The sequence below is a fragment of the Larimichthys crocea genome, unplaced genomic scaffold (genome assembly GCF_000972845.2).
Source record: "Larimichthys crocea isolate SSNF unplaced genomic scaffold, L_crocea_2.0 scaffold83, whole genome shotgun sequence".
In the NCBI taxonomy this organism is placed as follows: domain Eukaryota; kingdom Metazoa; phylum Chordata; class Actinopteri; family Sciaenidae; genus Larimichthys; species Larimichthys crocea.
In genome coordinates, this window is record NW_020860930.1 from 266,777 (window position 1) to 278,411 (window position 11,635).

The window sequence follows — 11,635 nt, forward strand, 5'->3', positions numbered from 1 at the left end:
ATAATATATAAACTGAAGCAGCCCCGCTTGTTTTGAGAGGATTTATTAACTTTAATTGAAAAATATTAAATCAAATTAAATCATAAATATGACCAGCACAGAGGAACAAGTGAATACAGGCAGCATGGGTTTATTACAATATGCAAATGAGTGAACTGTTTATGTTTTTAAATGTAATCTCAGTTGCTCCACCTATGTAGTCACAGTTTGTTTCATATGAAGAGTTAAGAGTGTAAAATAAATCAAATATTTCCATCTGATGGAGCGGTGATCCAGAGCACCGTGACCTGCAGGGGTTACAGAACATGTCTGTGCTGGTGTGTGCTGCGGTATCCCTCTATCGGACCCAGGAGTGGAGATGGCGGTGAGTGTTGGAAGGAAACTTCTGGGATGTCTTTGAATTGAAGGAAGCTGTGAAGTGGGGAGGGCACGGGAAGCTGCTGCACCACATTAGTCCTCATCAGCTGATCAGGTCCGAGTATGAACCGAACCTGCAGCCGACAGATGTGGGAAAGACTGGTGATGGAGTCTAAAAGGGAAGGGAGGAAAAAGAAGAGTTAAAACTCTTTCAAAGTTTACTACAGATTGGGTTAAACAGGTCTGCTGTGTATGTTTTTGTCACCGTACCAAACTGTGGACATGGTTGCCAAGTCTTCTCTGCTCGCCTTCGATCCAGAATGTGTTTCAAAGGGGGGCGCAGAGTCGACCAGTTTACGAACTCCAGCAGGTAATTCAACACCTCACTGTCTGCCTGTTCCAACCTGGAGAGCATGGAGGACAAAAGGAAATTAATCAAGTATTAACAGCCATCTGATAGTCAGACTGAAAGAGTGAAAGGACAGACTTACATGTGTGGCTGAAGCAGCAGAGAAGGTTCCAGTCCTGCATTCAGAAGCAGAGGAAGCCAGCAGGCGGCGAAGTGTACTTGGTTTAGTGCCACACAGAGCATCTCCCTCAGATCCTGCAGCTTTAAAAGAGTTTTCCCATCACGATGTGGCACAGAGCAGCCCCTGGTTAAAGTTTCCGGTCGAGGGAGCCATCTGTGCTCAAGTATCAGCTGCAGCAGGTCTGTTCTGTCAGTGGCCAAGGCGTGAATCCAGTCCTCCTCACCCAGACGAGCTCCTGCAGCTACCAGCAACCTCACCAATTCACTGAAAGACATTTGAAATCAAAGTTTTATTTATATGTACGCTCTGTGAGGGGGTCAAATCTGCTCTCTTACGAACCTGTACGGTTTGTTGGATCTGAAGCACAAGGCGAAGGAGAGTGGTGAACGGAGGCCGAGGATGTGTGTGCAGTCCTGAGCATCTGGGCTATAACCTTCCCTCAAGAGCGTCTCGACACTGTCGCTCTGATTCCTCTGGACGGCCACGTACAGTGGACTCACCATGCCGTCACCACGGTCACACGTGCGATCCGTAACAGCTATCAGCCTCCTGAGGACACTGGATTAAAGAACATTCATATAAATAACGTCTCTGAATGCTATTATGTTATTTTCCTGGATACGTCTTCAGGTGTCACAAATCTGAGGAAAAGATTTGGAATCAGACTCAGTACCTGATGTGTCCAAACTCAGCAGCTGCATGAATGGGAAGCTGCGGCCAGTCCTGACTGCAGGCTACGTTGGGATCTGCCCCGTGGTCCAGCAAGAAATCCACACATGTCTGGTGGCCCTCCTGAGAGGCGATCAGCAGGGGAGTGGCTAGATCAGCCGCCTGGGTGTTCACATCTGCACCTGGAGTGAAAGCCGAATCAAACTGGTGTCACAGAAGACCAACATTAAACTGTGAACACATGCACGCATAAAAGCTGTTTACCAGCATTAACAAGGATCTCCAGGCATTCCTGCTGTCCGTACTGTGCAGCCACAAACAGAGGGGAGATCCTGTGGTCGTCTAATGCCTCCAGGTTGCACACATTGACCAGTATGCTCACAATTTCACCGTGACCCTGAGGGAAAGAACAAAATATGTACATCACAAGTCAGGACACGTCTCACAGAGTTATGTGTGTGTCTGTGAGTTCTGCTGTTACCTTATAAACAGCTTGATGAAGGCACGTCCAGCAGGACGCCGTGTGTGTCCTGTTGACCTCTGCACCTTTGCTGACCAGCAGCTCGACAACCTCCTTGTGCCCGCCGTCTACAGCTGTTGGAAAACAGTGAACAGCTGATTAATACTGCAGACAGAATTAATCTTTACAGTGGAAAAGGTAACTGTACATGTCTGCTCTACCTGCGTACAGAGGACAGGATAAGTCATTTGTTAGCTGGTTGATGTCGGCGTGCGCTTTCAGGAGGAGTCGGACCACTGCCACGTGTCCGTGCTTCGCTGCCAGGTAACACGCAGATTCCCCCTCGTGTGTCAACGAGTTCACGTAGACGCGGCAGCCACGGGACGAGCCTGCTGCTTACAGTCAGAGGAGGAAACATGAAAAGCCTGAAACGCATATTTGACTTTATTTGAATGATTCCTGAGATGACAGACACATCCTTAATCAATCATTAAGAAAACAATGTGTCAAACATTCACTGTACCTTTTAAATAATTCATTCTCACAGTTAAACAAATATCACTCATACACAGTCTACTCATGCTCTTCATACTTCTTATGTTGATACCTGTGTACCTGTACATTAACAGTGATTCCGTTTCTGAGCTATTTGAGTAATCGACCTTTTTCACAGCGGCCATAAACACAGGTGTTTCTAATGACACTATTTATGGCTCTGTTCCATTTAGTGCAGCAGAGACTTCAGTTGCTCAGTCCATGGAGACTTGGCTTGAGAAGTCCAGTATGGAACAAAGTGTGGTGGTGGACTGGTAGCTGGAGAGGAGCCAGTTCAGTTCAGGTCCTGGACGCTGCTCTGGGTGGCTGCCCATCCCTCCACCATCTCCTATGTGTACATAAACATGTGTGTGTGTGTGTGTGTGTGTGTGTGTGTGTGTGTGTGTGATAAACACTTCTTCCAGTGTGTCAACATGCACCACAGCAGCACCCTGACTGTTTGACCTGAATGGAACAGAGCCTTAATCACACCTGCGTTCACGTTTATTGGTCAGGTTCAAGCAAAACCACTGAACAGTCTGTGGTTTTCATTGACTGAAGTGTTTATTTTGAATATGCAAACAAAAATAAAAGTAAGGCAAAACATTTAAACATAGAAATACATACATTCGAAAAGGAGTGAGAAGAAGAATAACTTATCAACTCTTTGAATAACGAGAGACAATGCCAAGCTTCCTCACAACTTGTTTAGATATACCTGATTCTTATAGATAAATAAAATATGTCCCTGACGTTGTATTACAAAAATAAAACCTGCATATACACTTAATACAATACACTCATACACACATGCACGAAGAGAAACAATAAAAAAACAAAGGAGACAATAAGCTCACAACAACACCTCCCTCACCCTGCACCTGCGTGTCTTTGCACCTCCTTTTAAACGGTTTCATGTTTGGACATTGCTTCAACCTGTTCCATAGTCTCGCCTCACCAACGGAAACACAAAGACCCTCCACCTCAGGTGTGGAGCTGCTTTTCTCTGTCACTGAGCTGTGTGAACTCTCCCTTACCTGCAGCAGTCACGATGTCCTGCACACAGTCCCGGCTCCCGGCGGCCGCCGCCTCGTGCAGGGCGCTCCAGCCTCGGTTGTCCCGGCAGTGCACGCTGAAGCCGCTCTTCATCAGCCGCCTCAGCCGCCTCCTGCAGCCCGAGCGAGCCGCGGCGGCGACACTGGACACGGTGTCCCCGTAGCACTCCGTGAAGTCCATGCTGTGCTGTGAACAGAGACAGATCGGGACAGGTGAGTCAGAGAGGACAGGTGAGACAGATCGGGACAGGTGAGACACAGAGGACAGAAGAAAGAAAGAGAACTACAAATACAGATAAAAACTACAAGAAGAAGAAATAGAACTACAAATACAGATAAAAACTACAGCGAGAAGAAATAGAACTACAAATACAGATTAAAAACTACAAGAAGAAGAAATAGAACTACAAATACAGATAAAAACTACAAGAAGAAATAGAACTACAAATACAGATAAAAACTACAAGAAGAAGAAATAGTCAGAGACAGATCCGGACAACACCAAAACAAAGCTAACTGTCAGCTAGCCCACTAGCGCTAACTCCGACGTTACTACGCTCATAAATCGCGACATATCCTGATTTTCACCGTTAAACATGCAGCGACGATGTCACGAGCCTTCACACACACAGCGCTGTATTTAAACAACATGCAAACACCTCGTACGAGTTATTAATTTGATTTTAAAACATGCTAATTTACCCGAACAGCGTCACAGCCCGGACAGCTGACAGCGTGACACACGTACACACGGGCGTGACGTCACACCACAACATCCGGTCGCGTGCCCGGCAGTCGGAGCGGATTTGAGCTTTTTAAGCTAATCACAGATTAATCACAGATTAATGTTCGATTATCGATTATAACCGGGAACAAAACCCACAGGGAGGTTCGTCTGGAGACATGAGAGCACCGAGAGTCAGCAGCCCGAAGAGAAGAAGCTGAACAGCGACACGGCTCCGGATATCTGACGGTAAAACAGCGTCATGGTTCAATGTTAGCGAGCTGCAGTTTGTTTACCCACAGGAGGAAAGACTTTATATTTTATATTTTATATTTCATCAAATTATAACAAGGAGAGGACGAAATCTAACACCTGTAACACAACGTCACAGCTGCTTCATCCTGAACAGGTAACGTGGAGAGAGCAAGAGGTGACACATGTGCAAAGATTTATACAGAAAACTACAATAAACTACAAATACAGATAAAAACTACAAGAAGAAAGAGAACTACAAATACAGACAAAAAAACAGCGAGAAGAAAGAGAACTACAAATACAGATAAAAACTACAAGAAGAAAGAACTACAAATACAGATAAAAGCTACAGCGAGAAGAAATAGAACTACAAATACAGATAAAAACTACAAGAAGAAAGAGAACTACAAATACAGATAAAAACTACAAGAAGAGAGAGAACTACAAATACAGATAAAAAACTACAAGAAGAAATAGAACTACAAACTATACAATTAAATTCGAGTGAGGTGGAAGGGTTAAAAGCTTCTGAACAAGATATGTGAGAGTAACCTTCACATGTCACTTATAATTATAATTATAATGTTATATACGATTATAGTGTTACTGCTTCAGCTTCATTTGGAAAAAGAAATAAGGAAATATATAAAATAAAAATGTCCCAACTCGCCCGCAGACTGTACCTTGTTACCTAAATTGTCTCCTAACTCACCTTCTGTCCAGCCTCGTTCCAGAACTTCTACCCTAACTTGCTTCCTAACTTATCCGCTCTTGTTTTCCGCTCTGTGTCCTAGTTCGTCTCCTCGTGTGGCCTCAGCAGCATCATGGTGGACGTTGCCGTGGCGAGCGGAGCTGCTTGGGTCTGTCCCGCTCAGGGACGACACTTGGCCGACGTCCTGCTTCCCGTTCTCGTCGGTAACAAAGACGATGATGAAGGAGAGCTCGGGCAGTCGGAGGGAGACGAGACAAACGGGTACAAAGACTTTAAGACAGTGAGGAAGTAAAGTGTGTGTGTGTGTGTGTGGCACGCTGAACATGAATGTGTTCTTCACAGCGGCGGCCCGGTTCTGTTGGAGCAGACGGAGGAAGGTTCTCCTTGTGTGCTGACGCTCCAGTGCAGCCCGTCCTCTCACACCGCCATCAGCCGCCTGCTGGTCATCAGTGAGGCTCGGACCATGGAGGTGTACAGCCAGATGGGAGAATACTGCGGGACGGTACGCGGCGAGAGAGACGACCGCGTCCAGCCAGAGAGGTCTACACACACACACACACACACACACACACACACACAGTCATCGTCACATGATTGTCTGTGCGATGCTGAACGTGTCTCTCCTCTTTGCTCACAGTTCTGACAGAGGGCCCGTCTACAGGAAGCAGCTGCTCCTCGAGCGTCCGTCCTCAGCCTGTGAGGTGAAGGTGAGCTGGTTCAGACAAAGTTACATTTCTGTTGAGTTCACTTTGCTCACCTGCTCCTGTCCCCCCCCTGCTCACTCTCCCAGCTGCTCTCGCTGGCCGGTAGAAGCAGCGTTCTGGTGTGTCGATTGGTCGTTGGCCTTCAGCAGCTGCAGCCCTGCCTGGCCCGCGGGCCTGGCATCGACATGCAGCAGGTGCAGTGTCTGGTTGAGGAGATGGGAACGAGCCTCTCGCCGGGAGCCCAGAACCTCATGGACATGGTGCACTTCCAGCAGAAGGTGAGAGTACCTGAGCTGACCCCTGCAGGCGGTGAGGGGAAACTACAACAACAACAGTGACTGTGCTGATAGATGTTTGTATTTGTTTCTCTCCAGAACCAGACCGGCTCTCTGGGCGGCTTCCTGCCTCTCCTGATGGGCAGTGGAGCTCTGTCTGCTCTGGCTCAAGGAGCGATGATGTCCCCAGCAGCCTTCAGTCGCCAGCCCCAGCCTGCAGACTCCAGGGTATCAGTATTTTCTGTGCTGACATGGTGCGATCAGATGTTTGGACATGCTGTACATCAGTTTGTCTCGTCTCTGTGTCACTAGCCTCAATTCGGCTCCATCACGCCTGCAGATGAAGCTCCACCGGCTCAGAACGGAGCGATGTCAAACGGCTCTGCCTCGTCCTCCCCGGACCCGCCGCTTTCTGGGGTCAACCCTGAAAATATAAGTAAGGCTCATACGCAGCCTCTTCTTCAGTCTGAACTCCACATCTTCAGCAGCTGACTAGTTTACGATGTGGTCTCGTATCTCTAGCGAGCAGTGAGAGCAGAGGCCCGGTGAGCCACGCCCAGCTGGCGGAGATGATGTCCCGCTTCCTGAACGGCGGGCAGGGAAACGACCAATCTCTGAGCTCCGGCCCCGAGTTTCTGCCCATGCTGCAGAGCGTCTGCGGTCAGGTGACGAAGCTGAGGCTGGACGACGCCACGGCGCTGGCGGAGAATGAGAAGAAGATGAGAAACGGCACATGGTGAGTGAAGATCAGCGACGGTCCTCGATCACGTTATGATTCTTCTGTTAGAATTAGTTCATGAAAACACAGAGACTGATCTTATATCTGATCCACATGAAGAATCAATGTTATTGATCTGTAATCAGATGACGTAGCTCCACCTTGTGTCAGAAAGACGGTACTACAACAAACTCAGCTAACTAAGATGAAACATTAAAGATAAAATACTACTTTACTATTCCTATTGTTACTAGTGTGCTGTACTACCACTACTGAGTACAAAGAGTACTACTACTACAACTAGACACTGTATCAACCTTCAACCAAAGCGGGCTCGCCTCACAGTTTGAGATCTGCTGGTTACAGGAATAAATGATAAATATAATAAAATGATGAATTCTGTATATTTTCTTATAGTGAAGTTCTTTCAAAGTAAGATTCAGAGCAACAGTCGATGTTTTCTAACAGTCTCAACTGCTGCTTCTAGTTTTGTTGCAGCAGCGAGGGAACTTCAGGCTTGTCAAATCTTTGTGTTAGTTCAATGCAAAGCACTGTCGTGTTTCAGTATCTGCAGCCACAGCATTGTTGCACAGTCACGTCCTTGTTGTCAGCGGATGCGTGGATGTAACAGAGACTCGTCTATTTGTTGTCCCAACAGCTTCGGGTTGTCTGAGGTCGCATTGTTAAGCTGCTGACGCCAAAACATTTCCCCCTGCTACATGAGAGAAGATTCACTGACCTACAGGCTGATGCACATGTTACATGTACATGTATATGTATTGTTTATCAGACTGCATGGTAATGACGTCACTGCTTTCATGTTCTTGTCCACGTCCGACAGACTCGATGACATAGAAGGATCCAAGTTTAGTCTGAAGCTGTTTAGAGTGTGAGGAGGAGGCTGCAGAGTCAGCATTGCTTTCTATGCGAGTCATTAAACCTCAGTGGACGAATAGAGTTGATTCAGCCGACACTAACGTGAAGGCTCAGCATGAGTTAACTCATTTTACAGCTGACATCAGTGTCACTCTGCAGCTTCGATAAATGAAGCTCTTTGTGAGAGCCGAGCAGCACATGTGGGTTCAGAGAGACGGTCAGCTGAGTCTGAGTCCACATCGAGGAGAGGACGGCAGCTCGCTGGTACGTCTCTATCACGACACACACATCATATCTGCTGCTCATATCTGCTGCTAGAAACTGATGAACAAACTTTTTAAAGGAAAGTGTCATTTGAGGGGTTAATGATGATCAAAGTACATCACCTGCTGACTTGAGAAAGACTTGCAGGGGTTTTGAAGACCCTTCAAGGTCCTTGAGGGTGAAAAAATAATGCTGAGAAAACACGAGATGTGTTTGAGGAGTTTCCACGAGGTCAGGTCAGCTGAGTAAGACGGGCGGGAAACGGCGGTCAGCGTGGACTGTGTGGGTGGCTTAGTGTTTATGTTTGAGGTTTGGTCTGATGTGGCTTCATGTTTACTCATGAACTCTTCGTCACGCCTCTCTCTGTGTGACTTTGGTTTTAACTGACTGTTCACCGCTGTGGATCGATTCTGTGACAGTTTTACCTCATCGTCCTCTGACTCTGCAGGGAACTGGACTCGGCCATGGAGCGTCGTCTGGAGGAGATGGAGAGGCGGCTGAAGGAGCACGTGGACCGTCGCCTGGACGCTCTGGAGCAGAAGCTGGAGAAGGCCCTCCTGAGCGCACTGCCGCAGTTCGCCCTCAACCAGGGAGTCACGAGCAGCTCGGCGGGAGACGCTGCATCCACGGGACTGTCGGAGCAGACCGCCCCGACACCGGCCATCCACTGATGAGTTCAGAACCACTAAGAGACTAACATAACATGTAACCTGGATGCTGGTGTCAGAGGGAGGCAGAGCAGGATGAAATGTGGACAGAAAGAATCAGATAAAACATAAATTGCTGTGACAGGCGCAGCCCCTGTAACGGTTTGTTGATCTTTTATCTCTGGAAAAATAGCAAATGAATGCGACACGGCGTGAGTCCTGCAGAAATATATCACAAGTATCCTGACGTACATCATGAAGTGTTTTTAAAACGAGCTCTGAAGATCTGATCCAGGTTATCGTTGGCAGGTTTTAACATGATGATAATTCACACGCAGCACCAGCAGGATGTTTGTCATTTATCCACGTTAAAATATGCACTTAAGCATCCCGACCAACAGTTACTCACACTGCGTACTGTAACTGATCTGCTCTTTGTGTTTTGCTCAGTCGCACCATGACTGTTGGAGACACACACTCCTGTCAGAGGAGTGTGTGTGGAAGGTGTAGCTGATGGAAAAGTGTTTTAATCTGACGCTGTAATGTTTTAAATGTCTGTAACATAAAACTGATGTAAACTATTAAAAGGACTGTGTATGACTTGTTGATGGTTTTAAATAACTGTGCTGACATAAATATTAATAAAAATATATTTATACAGATGAATGTACTCAAGTGTGTGTGTGTGTGTGTGTGCAACAGAACAGGATACATGAAAGTGTTTGGACCACCTGGAAGAAGAAAAAGAGGTTTACAGGCCCGCTGACAGGGAGCGGAGCCGGTGTCGTGCCAGACCCGGAGCTGAAGCTAACCGGGCTCAGCAGCTTCTATGGACATGATGGCAGAGGAGGAGAGAGTGAAGAGGACGCTGACGGAGGAAGCTAAGAAGAGAAAAGGAGAGAGTGAGCGAGCAAGAAGCCGCCGGACGAGAGTAAATGTGGGACTGACTTTTAGTGGTTGGTGAGAGCTTGGTGAAATAAAAGGCTGAAAGACAGACGCCGAGCTGGACTGACTGCTGCTGGACTAGGCAGTGATATCAGCTGCTGCTGGGTCTGGTTCTGGTTCTGGTTCTGGGCTGACTGCTGCTGGACTAGGCAGTGATATCAGCTGCTGCTGGGGACCTGGCTGATGTGTACAGCTGTCCATATTTATGACAGAGGTGTTGGGGAAAAAAACAGAAATAAATCATTTTGTTATATGCCAACTGAATATTCTGGCCTTCAGTTTGGTATCTTTGGGCTCCAGCGAGTCAAAACATATGAGTCAGAACATTCTTGACAATGCTGATTTATGGAGGTTTGCCTAAGAGTTTCCCGAAAAGGTAAAACCAACTTAGCCGATGTTTCCTGCCAGGCCTTCCAGTAACGCTGACTCATAGATTGATGAGAGATGAAGCATCAAGGTCACTGAAAGTCTTCATGTGTGGAGACGTCCAGCGCAGAAGACATCTGAAGTGAATCCTGCTGCGTCAAAGGCATAAGAAGAAACAGAGGAGCTGGACGATGCCAGGGTGGACTGTGCCTGGCAGCTGTGAGCTGAGTCATCACGAATGAAATGGGGTCACACATTACATAAGCAAATTATAAAATCATGTGCGGATGTTTTGTTAGGCATGCAGAGAGCAGACACTGAGTCAGCAGAGGGGAGTTCTGGGAGAAAATCTGCTGCGTCGATCAGGACAAACCGGGTCACTGCTTCCATTCACAGCTCGTCCAACTGGGGTGGAAAAGAAAGGAAAGCTCCCTGCTCGTCTCCTCCTGCTGGTAGCTGTCATCTATCTGCATTCCAGGAGGTATTCAGTGATGAAAAGATGTCTTTGAGATTTCCACCTCTGTCTGCACGAGCCGTTCTACACATCACATACCTCAGCAAACTGGATCACAGTCAGAATCTACATATTATAGAAGGTAAATGTTTGTAAAGATGATCTGTTTGTCCTCCAGAGTTAGTCCTTAACCCTCAAACATGTTGCCTATCATAGGCAAGTCTGTGAATCTGCAGAAATATTTTGTGCAAAACGTTTTGTGCACATACAGAAAGTAACATTTGCACGTGTGCACAAAGTTTTTTGTAGCCGTAGAAATATTTTGTGTTTGTGTAGTTAGACTTGTAGTGCTCACCACCTGTCCTACTGTATAATTAGGTCAAATATCCTCCCACTTATCCTCATCAGGGTCACGGTGGGACTGGAGCCTACACCCTGGACAAGGCACCAGCTTATCACAGGGCACATACAGACAAACCATTCACACTTACGTTTACACCAATTAACCTGTCATGGTTCATGTCTTTGGACTGTGGGAGGAAGTCAGAGTACCGTCCTGCTGTGAGGCGACAGAGCGAATCACTGCAGCACTGTGGGAGGAAGGTAAAAATGAAGTACTAGCAGATGTAAATTTGTGCTGGAACGTGCAAAAGTTCACATTCTGCAGAATATTTCAATGTGCATGTTATGTTTTGAAGACGTATTGATCCAAAAGATGTTAAATCAGAGGTGTGTCGCCTCTGTCTGCATTAGGAACTGTGACTGTCTCTTTAAAATCAGCTGTAGTAGAATTATTTTTCAGCTTCCAACAACAACATGTAGTTTCTGTTAAGCCAGTTCAAGATACCATTTTAGCATCAGCTGACCTGTATGAACACTTCACTAACCTCTGTGTGTTATGTAACACCTCTGCTCCACTGAGTCTGCACGCACACACACACACACACACACTGGAGGCCAACAGATTGTGTCATGTTGTGTTGGAGTCAGTATCTCAGTGTGTACCGTGGCACAGAGGGAGAGCACAGAGCAGAAAACAAGATGTTTGAGAGATGATGGAGTTATTTCTCAACTTGTTTTCTCGGTCTCC

The 11,635-nt window shown here is 46.8% G+C and overlaps 2 protein-coding genes across 5 annotated transcripts; one reads left to right on the forward strand and one right to left on the reverse strand.

The window, feature by feature from the left end:
* Positions 1–30: 30 nt before the first annotated feature.
* asb3 (ankyrin repeat and SOCS box containing 3) lies at positions 31–4,405 on the reverse strand. 3 transcript variants are annotated; one of them, XM_019269047.2, is made up of 10 exons: positions 4,308–4,405; positions 3,588–3,792; positions 2,238–2,411; positions 2,038–2,150; positions 1,821–1,953; positions 1,561–1,738; positions 1,227–1,445; positions 849–1,151; positions 628–761; positions 31–529 (listed from the first exon to the last, which is right to left on the reverse strand). In XM_019269047.2, the coding sequence occupies exons 2-10, from the start codon at positions 3,784–3,786 to the stop codon at positions 297–299; spliced, it is 1,686 nt and encodes a 561-aa protein (XP_019124592.1). In that variant the 5' UTR covers positions 3,787–3,792; positions 4,308–4,405; the 3' UTR covers positions 31–296. The 3 variants fall into 3 exon arrangements, with proteins under 3 accessions (XP_019124592.1, XP_027132872.1, XP_027132873.1); XM_027277071.1 differs by lacking the exon at positions 4,308–4,405 and adding an exon at positions 4,194–4,298; XM_027277072.1 differs by lacking the exon at positions 4,308–4,405 and adding an exon at positions 4,194–4,296 and having other exon boundaries at positions 2,238–2,408.
* A 36-nt stretch (positions 4,406–4,441) lies between these two features.
* Positions 4,442–9,439, forward strand: cunh10orf88 (chromosome unknown C10orf88 homolog). 2 transcript variants are annotated; one of them, XR_003462182.1, is made up of 10 exons: positions 4,442–4,578; positions 5,379–5,557; positions 5,639–5,836; positions 5,934–6,003; positions 6,087–6,278; positions 6,375–6,503; positions 6,588–6,711; positions 6,798–7,011; positions 7,652–8,133; positions 8,582–8,678. XR_003462182.1 is itself a non-coding variant. In XM_010742368.3 (9 exons), the coding sequence occupies exons 2-9, from the start codon at positions 5,409–5,411 to the stop codon at positions 8,802–8,804; spliced, it is 1,299 nt and encodes a 432-aa protein (XP_010740670.2). In that variant the 5' UTR covers positions 4,442–4,578; positions 5,379–5,408; the 3' UTR covers positions 8,805–9,439. The 2 variants fall into 2 exon arrangements, 1 of the variants encoding a protein (XP_010740670.2); XM_010742368.3 differs by lacking the exon at positions 7,652–8,133 and having other exon boundaries at positions 8,582–9,439.
* The last annotated feature ends 2,196 nt before the right edge of the window (positions 9,440–11,635 follow it).